A 22,637-nucleotide genomic window follows, 5' to 3' on the forward strand; every position below is an offset into this window, starting at 1 on the left:
AGGAGGTTAGAAGTCCAAAGTCAAGGTGTCAGCAGGGCCATGCTCCCTCTGAAGACTCGAGGGAAGAATTTTTCCTGGCTCTTTCTAGTTTCTGACTGTCCGTGCTGACAATCTTTGACATTCCTTGGCTGGTGGCAACATAATTCCAATCTCTGCCTCGGACTTCAAACGGCCTTCTTTCCTGTGTCTCTGAATTTCTCTCTCTGTATAAGGACGCCAGTCATTGGATTTAGGGTCCACCCTAATCCAATGTGACCTCATCTTAACGTGATTATATCTGCAAAGACCCTGTTTCCAAATAAGGTCACACTCACAGATACATGGGGTTAGGACTTCAACGTATTTTGGGGGGACACAATTCAACCTACAACACTACCTAACCAAGTTGTGAGGAAGAAGTGAGTCAACATAAATCTAAGGTGCTCTGTTAACTGTAAAAGTGCTATCTTAGTGTGAATCATGACTTTTAAAGGTTTTAGGTCAAGGCACCAGTTTTAGGAAGGCAGAGTTTCAAAGTATCACATCTCCTTGAGTTTGGGTGTTCAGCCACTTCTATGGAACAGCAGTTTGAGATTTGAAGCCAAGAAGACAAAATCATATGGAAGAATCAGGGCGCCTCAGAAGCCCCAAATGCCTTAGGACTGGTCTTGTCAATTGGATGACCTCCTACTTGCTGACCTGGGCAGCCCAAGCCAGTGGGAGAATCTACAACATTGCTTCGCAAAAGATCTCTGAATTTTTCCCACTGTAATCCATCTCAGATTGATACTTTTGTAAACTACAATAAAAATGAGTTATTAAAAAAATAATCAGAGCCATACCAAATTACCATCAAAGTTTCTACAGGCTTACTCTCAATTTCTACCTCGTCTCACCATGGGCTGGTAGCAAGCAGCTTACGGGCTGGCAACAGTCCTCGGACCACACTTTGAGAAGTGGTGCTTGTCTGGAGCCAGGGCCAATGCCGACACAGGGGCCCCACTGGACCGTCCTGCTCCCAGGCCTCCGAGGAGGGGGGCTAAAGGGTTCCCAGCCTTCAGCCCCATTCCGGGGGTCATGCCTGGCTGGGGAAAACAAACACACCTCCCACACCCACCTGAGTCTCAGTGTTTTCTTTGAGTTTGTTTTCCCACTGACTTACTTTCCTTTCAGTCTGGGCTTTAAAAACAGCCTTCTGAGTGAATGCAGGAGATCCCAGCTGTCCCAACACCACGGCTCATATGGAATGCATTTAGAGAGGGGAGAAACCTTGAACGGAGTGGTGATACGACTCTGAACTGGCTTGGACACGGCGTGGCTGGAATTTCGGAGCTGGCTTTTGTTTGCATTCGTCATGAAACATTTGTTATATGAGCTGCTGCTACTGCTACTAAAGCAGCTGCTGCCGAGAAACCCTCTCAATGGCTGCTTTTTTTCCTGGACATGTGCTGACTGACAGCGCTCATGGACCGAGGCCCTGGACTCTCCAGGCTTGGGATACCTGTGTCACTATCCCTGCATTAGGTTAGGGAAACGACACAGGACAGCGCACAAAACGGTGGTGCCTGTTTCTGCCAAGTTACACGGGCATGGTATCTTTGGACGGTCGGGTACTGCCTCTGATCATGAGAGAGTGTCTTTTTTATCAGTTCTTATAATTTACATTCTCTCCCATCAAATAAATCTCCAATATGGCCCTGATCTGTCTTCCAGGTAATCTTAAAAAACAGTAGTTTGGGGCCTCATCATAGCAAACATCATTCAGTAAAAAGACGTGGATAGATCTAGAGACTGTCATGCAGAGTGAAGTAAGTCAGAAAGAGAAAAACAAATATATAATATCGCTTATATGTGGAATCTAGAATAACGGTACAGATGAATTTATCTGCAAAGCAGAAATAGAGACACAGATGTAGAGAACAAACTTATGGATACCAAGACGGGGGGATGAATTAGGAGACTGGGATTGACCCGTATACACTACTATGTATAAAATAGATAACTAACGAGGACCTACTGTATAGCACAGGGAACTCTCTACTCAGTGCTCTGTGGTGACCTAAACAGGAAGGAAATCCAAAAAAGAGGGGATATATGTATACGTAGAGCTGATTCACTTTGCTATACAGCAGAAACTAACGCAACGTTATAAAACAACTCTACTCCAATGAAAAGCAAAAAAAAACCCAAAACACAAAGGAGTTTAACTAATAAACTACCATTAAGGGATCTTGTTTTTGTTTGCTTTGCTTTTGAAATTTCATCAGTACTATAATCCCAAGATACGGATGCTGAAGGCAGTGCTACGGTGGCCCGATTCACATCATGGCTACGCAGATATCCCATGAAAGAAACATTTATAACAGATCTAGCTAGAAGCTATACACACAAAACTGGTAATAGAATCGTAAAGTTCAGGTAGTTAGCACATTCCCAGATAAACGCAGTAGGCTGACTACAGGCCTTCAACACCTCTCCTTTGAAACACTTCACTAAAGTGACAGTAAAGGACGATAACTTTATAAAAAGATTGCAAGGACAAAGAACCGGAGAAGGATTTCAATAGAAGACAAACTTCAAACAACTTCTGGAAGATGAAAAGTGGTTGGAGGAGTGCCTTGCACGTGGCCGAGCAGAGTATATGCACTGGAGTGTTGGCAGAGGGGAGACATACATCAGGAGGGTCAGCTCACCCAAAGAACCCTTGAGAGAGAGACGAGTGGCACCAGGTAGCCCAGATGGGGAAGCCGGGCATGAGGCAGGTAGTCTGGCTATGAAGCAGTTGGGCCCCAAATTCCCTCCACACCTGCATGCAGCCAGCTATCTTGCGATGCTTCTTCCCCCATTCTCCACTGCCTGTGATCCGGCAATCTTAGGATTAGTCTCCAAAGAATCTGGCAGAGGCTCCAGACTGATTTGCTAACCCAGCGGAGAGAGGAGAGCATGGGCTAAAATGAGAACAATGAAGTGAATTGTGCCTGAACGTGGGCCTTCAGCTCCTGTCCCTCACCAGCAATCAGACGTGTGTCCTGCTCCCCTATTCCCTCCTCACCTCCCGTCCCCCAAGGGGATATTTGGGGGATACTTCAGGGGGAAACTGCATCAACTCCAGAGAAAAAAAGACCTAAAGTCACTAACAAATGTTTTCCCAGCGAAACTTCTATCGCTGCCTGATCATCCCAAGTGGGTCCATTAGTTGATAAGCCTCCCCTACTGCACAGCACTTGCAATGCGCTCTTTAGTGTCTCACCCTCAAATATGAGTTCCGACAAAGATTATCAGAGGAAAGACTTCAGACTGAAAAAGAGATGCCCAAATCAACCAGACAGTGGAAAGGATCCTGGAGCAAGTAGAGATAATGTAAGAAATAGATGAAAACACTTTTCAAAAATCTCTGTAATTTTCAGAGATTTAAGGGGGCATCGTACCCAACAAGCAAGAGCAAGATATTATGCAAAAAGACAAAAAAGATTAAAAAAGAGCTCTTGGAAAAGAGAAAATCCAACAGAGTGACTGGAATACACATCGAGGAACTCTTCCAGAGAGAAAAAGCTGAAGAAATGGAAATTAAGAGAGGAAAAAAATATAAAGCACATAGAGAGGATGCAGCTAGGGATTCAAATATCTGACCAACAGCATTCCAGAAATGAATCAGAGAAAATGGTGCTGATAAAATCATGAAAGAAGTAAAACAAGAAAAATTCCCAGAAATGGAAAACAGGAATTTTAAGCTTAAACGTATCTACCGAATACTCAGTACCCTGAGGCGTTGTAAATTTTCATAAAAGGAATAAACGGAACACTCCAGGAGAGAGAGAGAGAGAATGAAAAAGTCAGAGAAAAAGATGTGGGAAATGAAGTGCATGTATGAAGAAATCCATACCCAGCCAAACTGGCAATCAGGTGAGATGGTAGAACACTGAGCTTTTCAGACATGCAGGGACTCAAAGAATTTACTACCTCCCACGCACCTTTTATCAGGAAGCAATTTGGGCCTATCTTGGAATAAAATGAGTTATGAAATCAAGAAATGGAATTTGAGGGATTCAGGAGATCAGGGATACAATACATTCAGTAAAATGGTAAAGGGAAGTTGCAGGACAGCTGCGAAGGGAGCTTCTGAGTAATCAGCCCAGATGGAAGCAGGAAGTTAGAGCTCTGGGTGGGAAGGAGGGTAGTGGTCCTGGGATGGGGGAGCAGGAAATGGAATGGTATACTTATCTGATAAAAATATGGGAAAAAAATCAAAAGTAAGATTGATACAACAGATCTAATGGCACATATGAAAATTTTTTTTTTTTTTTGCGGTACGCGGGCCTCTCGCTGTTGCGGCCTCTCCCGTTGCGGAGCACAGGCTCCGGATGCGCAGGCTCAGCGGCCATGGCTCACGGGCCCGGCCGCTCCGCGGCATGCGGGATCCTTCCGGACTGGGGCACGAACCCACGTCCCCTGCATCGGCAGGCAGACTCTCAACCACTGCGCCACCAGGGAAGCCCCAACACATATGAAAATTTTGATAGGTATAAATAAATCTAAGCGGATAAGAAACCCAAGGCAATAATCAATTCTAGAAAAACAATAAGTTACGCAAGAAATGAAACAAGATGATGGTGTACTACTTGGATCAGCCTCGAACAAACGTGTGCAGTCACAGTAACGTAAACAGGGACTACGCATGTAACACATGGATAGAGCTATACTATGAAGATGGTGGAGGAGAGGAAGTAGAGGTAAGGGTGGTGGAATAAGAGCACTAAATAATGGCTCAAATAAATACATCAAGACAATAAAAATAAAACAAGCCTGTGCATACTGGTTATAATTAGTGTGGTGATTATCAGAAGAACCAGCCACTGTGCTGAAAGTGTTTGCCTCTGCAGAACCAGACTTTGCAATGGACAGGGTTGAATAGGAAATGACTGCTTTTCATCACATGTCTTTTAGTACTATTTGATTTTTAATTATATACATGCACTACTTTAATATATAAAGTACAGTTAAAAAACAGGAAGGTAAAATTCTAGGAAAACGTGCTTTGAAAAGTAGCTCCAGTAGTGTCTGGCTATGACAAGGCAACAGAAGTACTTAGAAGCATACTGTAAAAACTGGAGAGGTGAGACTTTCCAGAGTATCTGAACCTCCCACTCAACAAGTAAAACTTCCCTACTCTCATCAGTGGGGAATTAGGTTGGATTTCTCTATGGGTTTGTGGACAGTGAAATGAATATGCTTAATATAGCTCACAAGAAACCACTAAAAACAGCAATGTTCTGTACACAGGTACATTTGCAGTTTTTCACTGTGTTCTTTCACAGTCCAACACCATTTGCAAGACGTGAAAAGCTAGGACATTATATGTTGATAAAAATGTATGAGATATTAAAAAAAATACAGCCCAGGAAATGATATTTTTATTTGAACAAGATTTAGTTGAACAAAAATAGAAGTTTCCATTGTAAAATGTTGAGTCATGCGAAATGGGTAAGGATTGTACTTCGCCCCAGCTGGGGGTACATTTTATAAGCAAAGAATGTCAGCAACGCAAGACCGTGAGTCAAGGGTACAAAGACAGTTCTGAAATTCTCTGTCTGAGGCCCTTTCCACATCACCATATTAGGCCCTGGGGCGGGTACAGACCTTGGAAGTTTGGGCGTGAAAGAGCAGGAAGCTCACAGGGTCTTTTATAAAAAGATCAACTATCACCTCTGGGGTCGGGTCTCTAATCTTTGCCCCGGCTCTAGGAGCATTTCAGCTTTGCTGAGTTACCAGGAAAGTCCAAAAATTGAAATGTGTGGTGACTAATTCCACACTTAGTAACATTCTTACTCAATGCAAAGCACATTACTGTCAAGTTCAACTAAAAACTGCTCAAAGTAGAAGTGAATAAATTCCCAAGTAGAAGAAATTCACCTATAAACACAGAAGAATGCTGGTACCTCCACCACACACCCAGATATTATTAGCCACCTTTTTGTCTGGGGAAATGAATCATAAGAAAGAAAACTGCATAGCCCATGCTTGGCCACACTGTGGGGAGCATCTGGGGTTCTCCAGAGGATGAGGTTGGGACCTAGAAGAGATCAATTTCCCAGCGTGCATGGATGGGAGGTGGAGACTGGGGGAAACTTCTGGAAAGGTATTCCAAGGGCTCCTAGTGAGGGAGGCCAGGAAGACCAGAGGCAGCATCAAGGGATACAGCGAGCTCACCGGAGTCAGCGAGTGCCTGGTAACAGAAGGGGAGTCCACGCTGGTGGGCAGAGAGGGGAATCTGGGGGTCAGGCAGGGCAGTAGGTGGTATCTGGAGAGGTGTGGTGGGCTCCCCAGTGGAACAGTGCAGGACCGACTGGAGCCAATGGTTACGCCAGGCCCGGAGAGTGGCTGGGTCTTGGGTGCAGAAAAACGGAAAGAAAGCAAGGAGGAAGAATCCCAGCTCTAGGGACCTGGGAACCTGGCAGTATCCTGACACACTGTTAGGAAGTGAGGGATCCTTGGGTGGTGGTTAGGCTTGCAGAGGGCAGGGAAAGCGGGGTTGGGGGAGTGACACATGGCCCTCTGGCAACTGTGGCTTGGCCACTGGTTCTGGGATTGGTATGAGTGACTCAGTTCCAGGTTGTACCACATAGAGATCTAAGGCTGCGGATACTTTTATAAGAGAATTTTTATAAGGGAACAGGCTGTGGACTGGCTTAGCAGTAGGGTGACTGAGCTGCGAAGAATTGGGGGCTCAGCTCAAAGAGGCAAGGTCAGTAGGCAAGGGCCGAGGTGGGCTGGACGCCCCTCATGCCTCCCAAGTATGGGACTTGGGACTTCTGTGCCTTCACACCTCCAGGTCTGCACTCATGTTATTTTTTTCTGCCTAACTTGCCTCCTTCCACGTCCACCTGGTGAAGAGTGATGCACCCTTCAAGGCCTGGCTCAAATATCTCCAGTAGGAAGTGCCCATCCAGTTTGCGACGGCATTCATGCCAGATATGGTGTTCTTTACCTTTATACGGCTGTCGCCCAGGACTGGAGTGTATTGCAGACACGGAAACACTTGTTGAAAGTGCTTGTTGAATTTTTCTAGTATTTTCAGATTATACCCGCTATTTAGATATTAGTCTTCAAAGAAGAGAAATATTTTTGGAACGTTATTACTATAAAATCAGACCATGTGTTGAATAGAGATAATCTACAGATTTTATTTTCAAGCATTTACCTTCAACTGCAATACATAAGAGTGCTTAATACCCACTTAATGCTCTGTATTAGTGATTAAATATGAAGGATGTTTGGAGGGTCATAGATTCATGGAGTTTGTGGTGGTTCTGGGGACAGAAGCTTGAATGTCTGTGGTCACTTAGGACTTGATAACTGTGGGCAAAGCTATTCTACTCTTTGACTCTCAGCTTTCTTATTTAGAAAATGAGACAAAGACTAATTGTCCTCCTCAGCTTCAGAGGATTCGTGTAAGAATCAAACGAGGTCATCTTAAGGAAGTGCTTTATAAACGGTAAATTGCTATGCAAATTATTATTATTTAGGAACTGTTGCTGGTGTTCCCATGCAAGACTATTCACTAAGATACCACTGCTGTGTAATAAGGAGTTTAGCTGTTTGAACATGAATGGGTGTACACACACACACACACACACACACACACACGTAATGCAGTACCAACCTGACTAGAATCTGAGCCTAGGACATGACTGGTGATAAACAAATCGTTATGGAGAATATTGATGGTACATGAACCAATAACAGATTGGTATCCTATTTTTTGTAAATGATAATTGAGGTTTTTTTTTTTTTTTTTTTTTTTTTTTGCGGTATGCGGGCCTCTCACTGCTGTGGCCCCTCCCGTCGTGGAGCACAGGCCCTGGAGCACAGGCCCTGGAGCGCAGGCCCAGCCGCTCCACAGCATGTGGGATCCTCCCGGACCGGGGCACGAACCCATGTCCCCTGCATCGGCAGGCGGACTCTCAACCACTGCGCCACCAGGGAAGCCCGATAATTGAGGTTTTTAAATAACTTCATTGGTGCCTGTAGATAGTCTGAATTTCTCCCAACCATCAGTTGTATACCCGTGAAGTTCCAGAATGTTTTTGGGGTTTGTTGTAGCACAAAAGTAATAAGAAGATGGAAATAAAAAATGAGAAATAGCATGTTTAATCCAATCATTGTAGAATGATGGATGATTTTTATAAAACCAGAGTAGACGGTACATATATTTTTAACCCACGCAAACTTATTTGTAAACTATCCCCCAATTCCCGACCCCACTGGCTCTCAGATAATGTGCTTTGGACTACTGCAATCAATTGTACTTGGAATCCTTTTGATACGATCCCATTTTCAGGCCCCATATTGGGCATAATTGTACTTCTGTGTTCAAGCATTCTGTAAACGCCTGTCAGCAGATGCAAACTGTTAGGAAACCACAAGCACTTCCTTGAGAAAATGGAGAGACACTGCCACCTGCTGGACAAAGTTTAATTCATTAACAGCGCTCTGAAGTATGCAATTCTGCATATGGAAAATAAAGGTTTTTCAAGAACTGAATCTTAGGGTCATAGTTAAAATAAAAACGCCATTAAATCACTGAACACCCATCCTATATCTACTAAATAACATGATGCATAACAGGCTGAAAGATTCAACATTCAACTCGAGTTAATGGTAATTGGCCCTGGTCACATCTCAACTAGTGGATTTCATTTAAGGTTGAAATTTTAACGCCCTGATATTTCTGCTAAGAGTTCAGGCATACAAATAGATGATTTTTTGAAAACCCTCAGTGACTTGCATGGTGTGTGTTTTTCAGTCCTGAGCATGTCACTGTAGTAATATTTCCATTAAACTTATTCCCTGTGATTGTTTCAGGAATAAAGTATTGGCCAGAATGTAATTGTTCCTCTCCTTCTAAGTCAGAAATACTATTTCCTAAAGGCATGCGATTTCACAGTCATAGGTCAGCTGTCACTGATGAAATAAGTGAAGGGTGACCATTTTTTTCTTCTCCCCCCCGCCTTTCCTTCTTTCATGTAGAAGTTACAGAGAGAGCTGAAGCCCTAGTTCCTCCCAGATAATGGCCCTCTCTCCTGTAATGTGGTTGGCAGGCTAATAGCTAATTATTGAACACTTAATCATATGTTAAGCTCTGGGCTAAGGGCTTTACATGGATTCGATCAGGTTCATCTCTCACAACAACCCAGTGAAGTAGACAGTACTGTTTATGTGCCTTATACAGATGGGGAAGCTATGGGGTACAGGGGTTACACCTTACCTCTGGTTATCCAGTTAAGTGGAGAACAGGCTTTAATGCCCAGACTGCCTACTCCAGAGGCTGTGCCCTAATAATTATGATATTCTGTCTTCTGGACAGAAATGCATATGGTGTGGAGAGAGAAGGGTGGACAGTGTGACCAGAGAGTGTGTTGGGATCCCTGGCTTAGGGAAGAACGGATTCTGAAGGAATGACCCTGCAGCGAGGATTCGTCATGTCCTCTAGGTGGCGATAGTCTCCATAACTAAACCTGGGAATTACGAAGGCAATGGGGACTGCCTGTGGTTTTTGCGGGGCGCGGGGCGGGGGGAAGCACCGTATAATTGTGCTAACCAACAGAAGGTAGAAAGAGGAGCCTTAAAACCTTCTATGTGATACTTTAGTATCATAATAATATAGACCTTAGCGATCAACCACCCAAAGCTACATTTGCTCGGGTCCTCTGGGCAGAACCACGGCAGAAAGAGGAAAAGGAGTCTCTTCAAACTCCCAACTCAGTCTTCTTTCCTTAAAAAATAACTTTTCTTGGGCTTCCCTGGTGGCAACTTTTCTTGGGCTTCCCATGTGGCTTCCCCGGTGGCTGAGAGTCCGCCTGCTGAGGCAGGGGACACGGGTTCGTGCCCCGGTCCGGGAAGATCCCACATGCCGCGGAGCGGCTGGCCCCGTGGGCCATGGACGCTGAGCCTGCGCGTCCGGAGCCTGTGCTCCGCAACGGGAGAGGCCACAACAGTGAGAGGCCCGCGAACCGCATAAAAAAAAAATAATAATAACTTTTCTTTATGAATAATAGGACAATTTTAATTTTCTATGTAAATATCCTCAGATTTGAATACTGCAATGCAAATGAACTCCAAGAGTACACTGCTATACCCTTAATAGGAGTCTAACTATCATTCATGCCTAGGAAAAAGATACTTAAATTTGTACTTTATTTAGCATCGTTGTTAATAAAAAATATTTAAGTATAAGCAGTTTTTAAAAAAAAAAAAAAGCACCCAATTTATGAATGAACTTAAATCCTCAAAGTTAGCACGGAAGTCATTTTGTTTGGAATTAGACATTTTTCCTTTGTAGTATAGTTGATGGCCAGATTCTCAACACAGCCCACAAAAGTCTTGTAAATTCTCTACTGAGGTTCCAGTGTTTACATTTGTAACAGAAACAAGTTGAAAATGAATACTAATGTAATGCTAGTCATGGAAAGTATTTAGAATACAAGGGGAAAGGATTGGAAAGTATTTAAAATACAAGGGAAAAGGATTAGCTTTCAAGTCCTCATGTAGTCCTCACGTAGGAGGGTTAAAATATCAGGTCCTATTGTTCCATATCTGGATGCTAAGTGGCACTACTGAACTGGAACAGCTGGGTTACTCACCAAGTCAGGGGCGGATATGGGAGACGCTGATATAAGGTCTTTTCCTATCACAGATATTCACTTATTCTCTGTCTTTAATTAATTTTCTTATTTATTGTGGCCTTTAACACCACTGTGATTTTAGCTCCTAAAGAAACTATGACTAAGAAAGCGTGTCCCTTTTTAAGAGCTAAGGGGGAAAAGCATTCATGAACACGTTAACGCTTGTGGCTCAGAAACTCTTAAGTTGTGGCCCTTTGGTTCACATTTCGGTGGATGACCATGGAGCTGTCTCTCCAATTCTTTGGGCTGGCTCCAAGCTTCTCGTTTTTGAAAGTTAAGTAATGAGCAAATGTAATCGAGATTAATCAATAAAAAATGAGACCGCATAAGTTAAAGAAGTGAGGTCACTCTTACCCAGTAAATCTGTTTCAGCCTTGGTTCCCTCAATTCAAACTCATACCCAGGTTGGGCGGAGTTTACTGAGCCCTCACTCCAAGGTACTGGCCTCAGCATTAGCAACTGCCCTTGGGCTGGCGGGAAATACCAGAGTGTGTCCTCCTGGTTATCCACCAGGCTACAACTTTCATTCTTATTTCATCTCGAGTACTTACTATCTTCAGCTTCTTCTGAGATACACTAACTGGGTCTCCACAGAATGCAAACATTAATATAAAATGACTAAATTTCAAAAAAATTTATGAAGACTAAGTTTCTCAAATATTTCTGGTAGGAGACAAGTTTACTCACCAGCATATACCTTCTTACAGGCAATGAATGGGGTGAGGGAGCACAAACAGTTGACCTATTATTTAGCGAAGTTCTTAACTTCTCTAAATGGTGGGTTATTGGAACCCACAGTACTGATTGGAAAGAATTAATGACTATCCTTCCAATCTAGAATAAGTGGCAACCCATTTGACTAGCGGATGCTATTTTTACCAGCTCCCCGGTTATTGTTATTAGTGTTTTTTCTTCAGCAGTGAGACTGGTCTAAATATTTTTCGTCTTGCTGGAAGGGGATTGCTGAAATCCGCACACACCTGCATTTTTTAAATAACAGGACGAGCACCAAAGAAAAATGGCCAGTGGAATGTTTGCCTCTTAATCCAGCTCCATGGTCAGTTTAACCTACAAAAATTTAAAGGTCTCAGATTTTAGTGTTTCTTCCCTCTGTCCTCTAGTCTACTCAGTTATAAAATTCTTGTATAAAGGGCAAGAGCAATGATTTTAGTGGGCCGTTATCTGTGAGCGGAGATTGAAAATGCACAGGTGATGAGGCTCTGGTGTGAATGCTGAAGTGACCTGCTGCCTCTCTTCTTTTAACCTATTTGATACCAGCTCACTGATTTGTGGCCATGAGGAAACAATACAGGGGCTTAGTCTTTGCAGAGGCTAAAATATACCAGAAAGCTGGCCAGGCGAGGATGCTCATCTCCTGTCCCCTGCTTCAGGGGATGAGGAAACTCTTTGGGACAGAGCAACTTGGCCTTCAAGGTTACCATAGAAAAATCTCACAGAAGGGGCCTGAGAGACCACAAAACACAGGGGAAGTTACTGAAGAATCACTCAGATGTTCATTTTGTTGTCTACGTGCCGTGTGGCAGCGGAGCCCATTACACTGGAGTGATATGCAAAATATTTAACACCAGTTCCACTCAGGAACTAAATTAGAACAGTTGTTGAGTCCTGGGCCAGAGTCCTGAAGACTCCCTTGCGGGGGGGTGGGGGCCTTGCGGGGGTGACGGGCGGTGAGGTGTGTGTGTGTGTGTGTGTGTGTGTGTGTGGAAGTGCACCCGGAGGGTGGGAGCCCAGGGCAGTGTAGACGTGTCTTGCTGTTTTAACCACTAGTATAGCTGGACTGTGTGAACTGGTAATGTGTTGGCTGGCCTGCGTTCTCCCTGGGGCAGCAGCCTCAGAAGTATTTCATATATTGCTATGCCAAACTCAAAGGGGAGAAAAATCTTTATAGGTGGAAAGATCACAGCTAAAGACAAAAGAGCTAACAGTCAATCAATCTTCAAAACTATGTTCTACTTTAATTAATGGGCTTCTAGATCACGGGACGAAGGCCTACAATTCCTGAGAAGTCAGGTATTTAAATGAGGAAAACAGTTGGGAAGTGAAGATGATACATCCTGACAACAGTAGGTAAGTGAGCCCTTGGGGCTAAGATTTTTGTTTGTGGTTTATTCGTATTTAAGAAGAACAAAGATTAAAATGTCCTCTTCTAAGTTATCAGACCTACGCTTCTGATGTTGACCCTTGGTGTGCTGGGCTGTGACATCCTGTGAATCGTGTCAATCCCAGATCCCAGGATGGATGAAGTACGTGGTGTGGCCTCACCCATACTCTTCCCAAGTGCTGGGATAAGAGTGTGTTCTTCTTATCTGACAGCTATGTGTCTCCAAGACCCAGTCAGCCTTTTATCTCATACTGTACATCTCACACCCCCACACCCCCACACACTATACAACAAGATAAAGCCGAAGAAGGGAAATAACAATGAATAACGTAAACCTTTTCTTCAAAGGAGCCTGATTTAGGGTGAGACTCCTCCTTGCACAAAGACCAGAGTTTACTTTGTCCTACAGAGCTAAAAACTGGTCACAGGAGAACTCTTTAAATTCTCTGAACTCTTTAAATTGCCCAGAGTTGAAAGAGCAAAGGAAGGCCCTATTTCAAAAAATGACAATTTAGAGTTTGTTATGCTTCTAGCTATTCCAACCACACTTCTTGCTGCGGAGACACACCTCGAGGTCCATGGTCGTGTAAGTACATGCGAGTTTGCCTCTGAATAAGAGTGTTGGGAGACCAAGGCAAAATCACCTTCCCCCAGCAAGTCCCTGGTAGTGGTAGGGTCACCCGATGGAACCAAAGTCAGGGCTCCTGTAGGCAAAACCAGTTCACCTGGGCATCAGCACCTGTCAGTGATGCAGGTGTGGTACGAGGTCCCTGCCTGGCTGCGTGGCGTGTGAGGCAGAGGCTTCGTCTGGGGAGCCCTTCCTCTGTGCCTCATTTCTACAAAGCAGAATAATACCTTCCATTTCCCGACAACAAAACAAAACCATAAACGGATTAGTGAAGAGGTATTGTTGAGGCAGCAGTAGATTAAGAACAGGAAAGAAACAAACAAAGTTGAGAAGAACAAATGACGGACTTCTGAAAGTAATGATTTTACAGTGACACTATGGGCAACCCTTATAATTGCTTTGCTGCATTCTCTTTCTTCTGTTTGGACACCACTCCATCTATTAGAGTAAAATCATAATTGTATTCTCAATGTGCCGCTTTATGGACTCTATGTGCCAGGATTTGCTTTTGTCAAATGGAAGTAGGGCCAGAGTTACCTCATCACACTCCCCCAGGGCTCCAACACACACCTGCCTGTTCACTGGTTCACCCCAGCACCAGGGCACGGCCCACGGGAATGCTGCCCATCTCACTTTTCAGAGGGAGAAACGGAAGCATCCGGCCTTTAAAACATGGCGAGTTTATGTTTGGCCCTGAAGCTCAAGGTTTTGGTATCTAAATCTCGTGGTTCTAACCTTGCTTTGAAGCCAGGGGAGCTCCCCTTCCCTAACAGAAGAGATGATTTCACGCCTTTATTTCCCGAGTCCTTTTCAAGGTGAGTAAGCCTCAAAACAGAGAAGCACTTGCTTACAGACAGAGTTACCTGGGTCTTTGTAGATACTGAGCACACCCTTGAAGTAATGAGGTAAAAATCTTTCCAGTAAAAGCAGCACATCTTCCAACTCTTCAAGAATCCCCACAAGCAGGAAGTTTTCATTCACGTTCAGCTTTGCTCTTTCAAGGGCCCACTCACCAGGCTCCCTTTATGGATATAAAAATGATTTTGAAATCAAAGATTGGTTTTCGAATTGCAGCAACAACATGTTGGAAGCTTCTCCCTTCTCCCACCCATCCCCAGTCACGTAGGTCCAAATCCCACTTTCTCCAGGGCCCAGCAAGCCCCACCTAAATGTTTGTTAAGAGAAAATGGGCCCAGGCAGCTAGGTCTCAACAAACGCTGATTAGAATGGCCTTTTAATAGGAGGACCAAACCGAACCCATAAAGTTAGAAGTTTTGAAGTATGAAACTTACTGATTTTGATTTCTGTAGAAGTCAAAATAGGTGTCAGGTCATGACCACTAATCATCTTATTCTTTTGAGGAATTTAAAAACAAACTTTTTTTTTTTCCTTCAATCACAGAAGGAAAACAGCCTAATCTTATTTGTAAGGCAGATCCGTGTGCCAACAACACTGATATGAATGTAACGCCTGGCTGGTGTTGACTATCTGGGGGAATTTGGGCAAGCCAGGATTCTTTTTTGAAAATTTTTAATAATCCTTACTTAGCTCAAATAATTGTCCTCAAGGTGGAACAAGGTGACATTTTGAAAGCATTTTGAAAATCACCATGAGATAAGGCATCAGAAGTCCTCGCCCCAAGATCAGGAAATATATAATTTTAAAAGTACTTTAAGGAGTTGGAATCTTGTTTCTTGGAATAAATATCCTCATTTGGACAGAAAGCGAGTCAACTGGCCCCAAATCTTCCCAGGATCTGAAGCCCTGACCGTGAAGCAGAAGGCATTTACTCCAGGGGCCAGGGTGGGTGAGGGAGGCCTCCTGAGCTCAGGAGTTTATAATGAAGCAGAAAACTGACACTTCTAGCCCCAGAATTCTGACCGTAAACCAATTGGTTAACTCGGCAAAACGTCAATAATAACAACACACATAATAACTAAGCAGCAATCACAGTGCAAGCAAAAAGCACGAGTGAGCTGCAACTTGGAAACAGCTGTGTCCCCCCCAACCCCCAGTCTCTCAAGGAACACAACGACCTTCTAATCAATGTCTCCTATCGGGTAAAATGCTGCTTCTGGCAGCAGGGTTTATTTTCCACCAAGCAAAGATAATATTCATCGTTACTACCATTTCTTCTGGAGGCTACACATTTGTCTAGTATAACGAATTTCAAGTGTAGCTAGACCAGAATCACCTGGGAGGTGGTCACAGATGCCTGGGCCTCACCTCAGAGACTGTGATCAGGTGAGGGGTCCTAACAAGTACCCCAGGGATGCAGATGCAGGAGGTGGGTGGACCACACTGAGGGCCCTTACTATCTGAATAAGTCACTTTCTAAAGAAGGTCTTGCAACCAAGTAAGGTTGAGGAGGGATCTCTAGAAAGTACTTTCTTCTCTTTTTACTAAGTATGCCTCAGGAGAGAGACACTCTGGAATTTTGGGTGCGAGCATCTAGTGTTTCAGACCCAATCAGACACACCACACTGGCAAGGACAGCTGTGGATGCAGCACCGTCACTACAGAGGAGCAGGTTGGGCGCACCCCCTGGGCTTTACTATCTCATGGGCTGGGGAGTGACAGCTGTACGTCAAAGGTGAAGAAGAGTTTGGCTGGCATTTCAGTTACACAGCTTTACGGGTGGTTCCCAAGGCCTCTGCCAGACCTTGATTTGTTCATTTCTTTATTTATAGGACATTCAGAATCTCAAATGCCATCTTGAAAGATTAACAGTAAATATTAACTGAATTCCAGAAGTTAGAGAGACTGTGGACGCAGAAGACGCCCACGCAGTGCCAGTCGGTAGGTTTCCCGTCATTGTTGTCCAAGTGAGCACGTCATGAGCCTGTTTCAGTCCTTACCTGCATCTGGGATGCTGTCCACAAAAGTACGGAATGATGTAAAACAACCTGGGGTTGGAACACTCAGGATAGTTTTCAAGGATACACTCGTTGATGTCCTAGAAGAGAAAACACAGCAGTGAGATGTCTGGCGGTCTCTGCAGGGCTTTGTCAAATGTCATACAGTGTAAGTAAAATTGATACTTTAATGATACGGGAAGGCCTTGAGAAGATGTACAGAATTGATGGATTTCATGAGAAGAAATGAAATCCCTTTTTTGCCTTGCACCAGCCTGCTTCACTGGCCAGGTACACATACGGTCAGAGCATTTCACAGAGTGCTGGTTCTGTTGAGTTAAATGAATTTCTGCGTGTCCCAGTGGCCTGAAGTCTCTAGCTAGGTGACAAGCATCTTGGAGCAGTTCAACTGACTGTGGCTAGCTGTGGCCCCAGCAGTTATGAGAAACTGAGAAGTATACAGTGGACACTTAACAAATATTTGTTGAATGAATTCAGTATGACTTAATCATCCAGACTTAATCAGAGATCCCTGTACAGCCAATCCTGTAGAAATGTGTTTCCCTGTGTATCCACATGTCCAACAAATACTTATTAAGTACCTACAACAGTCACATAGAGGGTCTGTAAATTTTGGAGGGGCTATAAAACCATTTCTTTTTTTTTTTTTTTTTTTTTTGCGGTAAGCGGGCCTCTCACTGTTGTGGCCTCTCGCGTTGCGGAGCAACAGGCTCCAGACGCGCAGGCTCAGCGGCCATGGCTCACGGGCCCAGCCACTCGGCGGCATGTGGGACCCTCCCGGACCAGGGCACGAACCCGTGTCCCCTGCATCGGCAGGCGGACTCTCAACCACTGCGCCACCAGGGAAGCCCTGTAAAACCATTTCTAATGTTATATTAGGTTAGGAAGTGGCCGGATGTTTGCATATAGACATTATCTCACTTTCAAAAGCAACAGTTGTGATTTTCAAATAGAAAATCTGGAATTTCTGGATAGAAAATTTCTCTTCTATGAGGTTGAGTGCAGTGTCTTTGTCAGCATTACTAGAGCTTACAATGACATGAAAAGAAGGGCTAAAAATCCTCTTTCCTCAAGGCAGATTACATTGGATACCCTAGATAAGACATGTCTGGTTCTTAGGTATTTCTAAGGAGAAAAGATAACCCAATTTACAAACAAACCCAACAGCTATGGGATGTTTCTTCAGGGACAATACTGGCAAGGCAAATTAAGAGTGGATATAACTCAGCAAACATGGTCCTATGGTCAATGAAGTTTATGAGTCAGTTGAAGCCACTGAATCTAATACCATTAGGGTAAATGGTTAGTTATTAAAAGGTTTTTTTTAGTTCAAGTTGGAAAATATGACTTAAATATCTATTTTTTTCAACACCATTTTCTTTTCCCTCTCGTGCTTCTTTGGTTTATATACCACTGAAATAAACTACACAATTACAGTAACAAATTCAACCGGAATAAAGAGATTTAGGAACAGACACACTCCAGCTGAGCACCTGAGCCTATTGTGGGAAGCACAGGTGCATAGTTCGCAGAGAGAAGTATACGAGAAGCACGTGGAATGGTGTACGTCAGCCCATCCAGCCACGCATGAAGTGAAGGCAATAAGAGCACCTCATTGCATATGAAAACCCATTACAAATGCACGATGTTAGACCCCAAATACCTTTCTAAGAAGAAATTGACACAGAGGGATGTATGTATAAGACTATTCATTGCTATAAGATTTATTACAACAAAATATGGCAGAACGTACAGTTCGTTAATGGGGGATTGATTCACAGAGCAGTTATGGCACATTCCTATGATGAAATACTGGGCACCCAGCAAGGATAAGGAGGATCTACATGCACTGTCCTGAAAAGTGTCTGTGATGAGTTTTCAGATGAAATAAAGTCAATTATAGGACAATATGAACATGTAGGACAACATAAAAATAAAATGTGTTTCCATAAGGACAGAAATATCTGGAAGGGGCTTCCCTGGTGGCGCAGTGGTTGAGAGTCCGCCTGCCGATGCAGGGGACGCGGGTTTGTGCCCCGGTCCGGGAAGATCCCACATGCCGCGGAGCGGCTGGGCCCGTGAGCCATGGCCGCCGAGCCTGCGCGTCCGGAGCCTGTGCTCCGCAACGGGAGAGTCCACAACAGTGAGAGGCCCGCGTACCGCAAAAAAAAAAAAAAAAAAAAAAAAAATCTGTAAGGATAAACACCAAACTGTTAAAAGAAGTCATTTATGGTGGTAGATGTAATGGAAGATGGGAATAAAATGTTTTTGAAATGTTAGCTTTAATTATAATATATATATTTTAGTTTTATCATCAGAAAAGTTTATGGAGATCTACACATTGTAAAACAAACTAAAACTTGTATAGAGGGTGACCAGGCTTTGCCATGAGGATGCTCTGACCTCCCTCACCCTCCAGGTATCCTCTGACAGTTGGCTTCCCCCAGGGACCTGAGCCTTAGGTCAGAGTGACCCAGGAACTGGGCTGGGGTCAGAGGGAGGGAGCTAGGAGCTGGGTGGGAAGCAGAGCACAGGAGACTCCGGGCACGGCCAGCGTGGTCAGGAGGGTCTGTCCTCTGAGGTCGAGATTTCACAGCAAATGGCTGAGTAAAATGGTAGTGATTTAGGGGGTGTCCAGAGATCTGCCCCACACACAGTCAGCCCCCCAGAGACTTGCATTAACACGAGGGGCGGGGCAACTGAGCCCACCAAAGCCTCCTGCAGAGACTCTGACAGCGCCTGCGCTTCTCTGAGTTCACTTTACAGTGGCCTTTTAAGAAGAACTTGTGTAATTGTTTAGGTGGTGACTCCAGGAGGGCCCAGATGCCTGCTCACTGCATCTCCAGTGCTTAGCGCCCTTCCTGGAAAAAGCAGACATGCAATAAATACTCAGCGACTGAATGAGCAAATGGCAGAAGGAACAAGCCAAGACACACACTCCTGATTCTGTTCCCAGAGATCCTGGCCTGGGGCTCGCAGGAGGGGGCAGAGGGCATCAGTTGGTGGGGAAGGGGAGGGCTGAGGACTGCAGGGACCTAGGAAAGACGTTTCTCTATTGGAATCCACAAATAACCTCTCAAGGTCAATTTATGGGAAGACATAAATTCCTAGTTTAAGAATTACTGTTAACAATTCTTCCTTTCTTAGAGCAAGGCATGTCACAGGAGATTTCAAAGAGTTCCATTTGAGCCCATTAGGTTGATGGATGGTGTTGGCCACAAGCATCTTATGGAAATGCTATAGGAGGACATAAATACAAGATGACTCAGATGTAAGACCAAGCGGAAGCAGGAAACGAGCTGTGAAGACCCACGCACTCAGCTGCCTACGGCTTGGCCACAGTGAACACTCGTCTGCTTCCCGGCAGCTCAAGGACGCGGGGCTTCGGGAAGCTGCTCCTGGCCACTCACACAGTCCACTCTTACTGGAACCCAGAACTTCAGTGAATGACCTTTCAGTGTTTTGGGCAACCAAATGTGATAAGTGTCAACACAGCTGTTCCTCCAGTGCTCTGCTCCAGTCCCCCCCAGGGCCATACGGTTTCCCCCCAGAATTAATGGTTTTCTTTTTGGAGTTAGGCTTCGCTATCTTGTGTTGTTTTACAATCCCCTTTTTACACTGAAGCTCTCTTTGTACGTATATAGTTTAAAATGATTATGCGATTTCATTTTTTTCTTCCCATGCAGTGTTTCTAGGATAAGGTTGTTTTAAACGAAAACCTTAATATTTATTTTAAGACTTGCTCTAAGGTCTTCACGACGGTGATGATTTAGCCAAGCTGGCCCGCTTGCCAGACTGCTTGCCAGTGCTTGATCTATGATTTGCTTATCTGGTCCTTGGATCTTGGCAGCTGCCATGGCACCCCACAAAGTGTCCCCTTGCCCAAGACTAGCCCTCTTGTAAGACTGGGTTTCAACATAAGACCCCATTCTCCCCACATTCTCAATTTATTCGGGAAATGAGATATTCTCTAGGAGCGAACATTCAACTGAGTCCTTTTAATTGCCAAGACTACAAAAAAAAAAAAAGGCCAATTTTGGTTGAAATTTATTCTAAACTGTGCTATTTTTAAAAGCATACACTTACACCCTCCAGGTTTTCTTAGTGGCTTCACCTTCTTCCACTTTGATCAGACAGCAAAATCACGTTCGATTGATTTTCTCCTGTAACATTTTCACTGGATAGACTGTGATGAATAACACGCACCAGTCAAATGCCAAAGGGCCCTCAGTGCCCAAAGGAAACCCCAGTCACTACAGCCAGATCCCTGGGGCTCACTCCCGAGTCCTCTCTCACCCTCACTGTTCACGTCATTCAGTGGCCCGACCCTGCAACCTGACCCCTAAATGGTTTTCTAACCTGCCTTCTGGCATCCATTCCACACCTCAGGCCCTGCTCAGCTCCTTCGCAGCTGGTTAGTATCTCTTCCTTTCATCTCTTCTCCCTGAACACATTCTACACAAAGTTGCTGCAGTAACTTAGCTGAAATGCAAATTCATCCACTTCACCCCTCTGTTCAAAAGCTTTGAAGGACTCTTAGTGACAGTGCAGTGGCAATAAGGATCAAGTAGGGCACCTGTTAAGAAATGCTAATTCCCAGACCCTACCTTGATTTAACGGAGAGCTTGATTTAACAGGTTTTTCTGGGGACAAGGCTAGAAATCTGCATTTTATTTTTATTTATTTTAACATCTCTATTTGAGTATAACTGCTTTACAATGGTGTGTTAGTTTCTGCTTTATAACAAAGAGAATCAGTTATACATATACATATGTTCCCATATCTCTTCCCTCTTGCGTCTCCCTCCCTCCCACCCTCCCTATCCCACCCCTCTAGGTGGTCACAAAGCACCGAGCTGATCTCCCTGCGCTATGCGGATGCTTCCCACTAGCTATCTATCTTACATTTGGTAGTGTATATAGTCAGTGCCACTCTCTCACTTTGTCCCAGCTTACCCTTCCCCGTCCCCATGTCCTCAAGTCCATTCTCTAGTAGGTCTGTGTCTTTATTCCCATCTTGCCCCTAGGTTCTTCATGACCTTTTTTTGTTTGTTTTTTAGATTCCATACATATGTGTTAGCATACGGTATTTGTTTTTCTCTTTCTGACTTACTTCACTCTGTATGACAGACTCTAGGTCCATCCTGCATTTTAAAGAGGAGCCTTGGTGATTTTGAGAACCTGGTTGCCCTTCATGGGCCTCAACACTGGGCCAGAAGGTAATTCCACGCCTGGCTCATCTGGGTTCCTTGCCTGGAATTTCCTTCTGCCTCCTCCCCTGGTCCCATAGCGGGCCTAGGTTTTGGCAGAATTCCTGGCAGGACGAGTGTTAGTATATATGCCAGTCCACCTGTAGCGAAAGGAAGGCTCCAGAAGCTGGAGAGGAATTCAGGATCTGACAGCAAGTTCAAGGTAACTCCTGGTGAGCCTTCTGGGTAGACAAAGCACACACAACCTACACTGTGTGCTTTGCAGCCTCCTAACCATCCACAGTCCCCATTTAAAACAATCCTCTCCCCTCTTACCAAACTGAGAGTGGTCCTGGGACTTTGCTCCTCTAGTAAGACAAAATAAGTGAAGTCTCTAGTATATTTCTCATTCATTCCACGATCTTTCGTCATCAAGCCCCCTCCAATCCTATGGCTAATCCTGGGCCCAGAAAGGAGGGATTTAAGGAGTTCCAGTAAAAGGAAAAGTTGAGCTACACATACGGTCCATGGTGAGGTGAGGGCTGTGCCAGATGGGCAGGGCTCCAGCACCCCCCAGCCCTACCAAAACCTGAAGAGCTATGCTTTGCCTGGGTTTATGTATTGGGTTCCGTATAAGATTTCAGCTGATAACAAGGCTCTAAATCTGAAAATCATTGCTTCAGGCCAGCACGCAGAGGCTCAGGGTATTGGAACAGCTAGCATGACCCCCATCACACCGCCCCTCCCTTTGCCCTATATAAGCAGGTGATTCTGATTGTAGGGCCCAGGAAGTCAGATCTTACTAGCTGGGTCATGACTGTTTGGGTCTTATGATTAAAGAGCACCTTCTGGAAAAAGCCAAAAATATGAGAAAACATTTTTCCTCTTCCTCTCCTTCCTAGGGTCCAGGCTGCTGAGAGTTCTATTCTTCCCCCTATCTCACCCTTTAAGGAAAGAGGGGATACCAAGCCCATGCTAGCAAGGGGAAGAGTAGGTTTCTTATGTGCACAACAGTGTTAAACACTATAGAGTATCTATATTCTAAATGTCAAAAATATCTTTAAAAATGCATGGCATCTTTTATTGAAGAGAAATTTAATTTATTATAATTTTGGTGTATAGTGTCAATCCCTTGATTATTTTAGTTTTCATTATCAATTGT

General features: G+C 44.3%; 1 protein-coding gene across 2 annotated transcripts in view; it reads right to left on the minus strand.

Annotated features, from left to right (window-relative positions):
• Nucleotides 1-22,637, minus strand: part of UST (uronyl 2-sulfotransferase) — a 293,263-nt gene that overhangs the window by 48,955 nt on the left and 221,671 nt on the right. For both annotated transcript variants that reach the window (XM_065888985.1, XM_065888986.1), the window contains exons 6-7: nucleotides 16,270-16,367; nucleotides 14,275-14,432 (exon numbers count right to left, since the gene is read on the minus strand). In XM_065888985.1, coding sequence (XP_065745057.1) covers nucleotides 14,275-14,432; nucleotides 16,270-16,367 — 256 coding nt within the window. The remainder of the gene's footprint in view (nucleotides 1-14,274; nucleotides 14,433-16,269; nucleotides 16,368-22,637) is intronic.

Source organism: Phocoena phocoena, chromosome 12 (genome assembly GCF_963924675.1).
Source record: "Phocoena phocoena chromosome 12, mPhoPho1.1, whole genome shotgun sequence".
NCBI classification, from domain to species: Eukaryota; Metazoa; Chordata; class Mammalia; order Artiodactyla; family Phocoenidae; genus Phocoena; species Phocoena phocoena.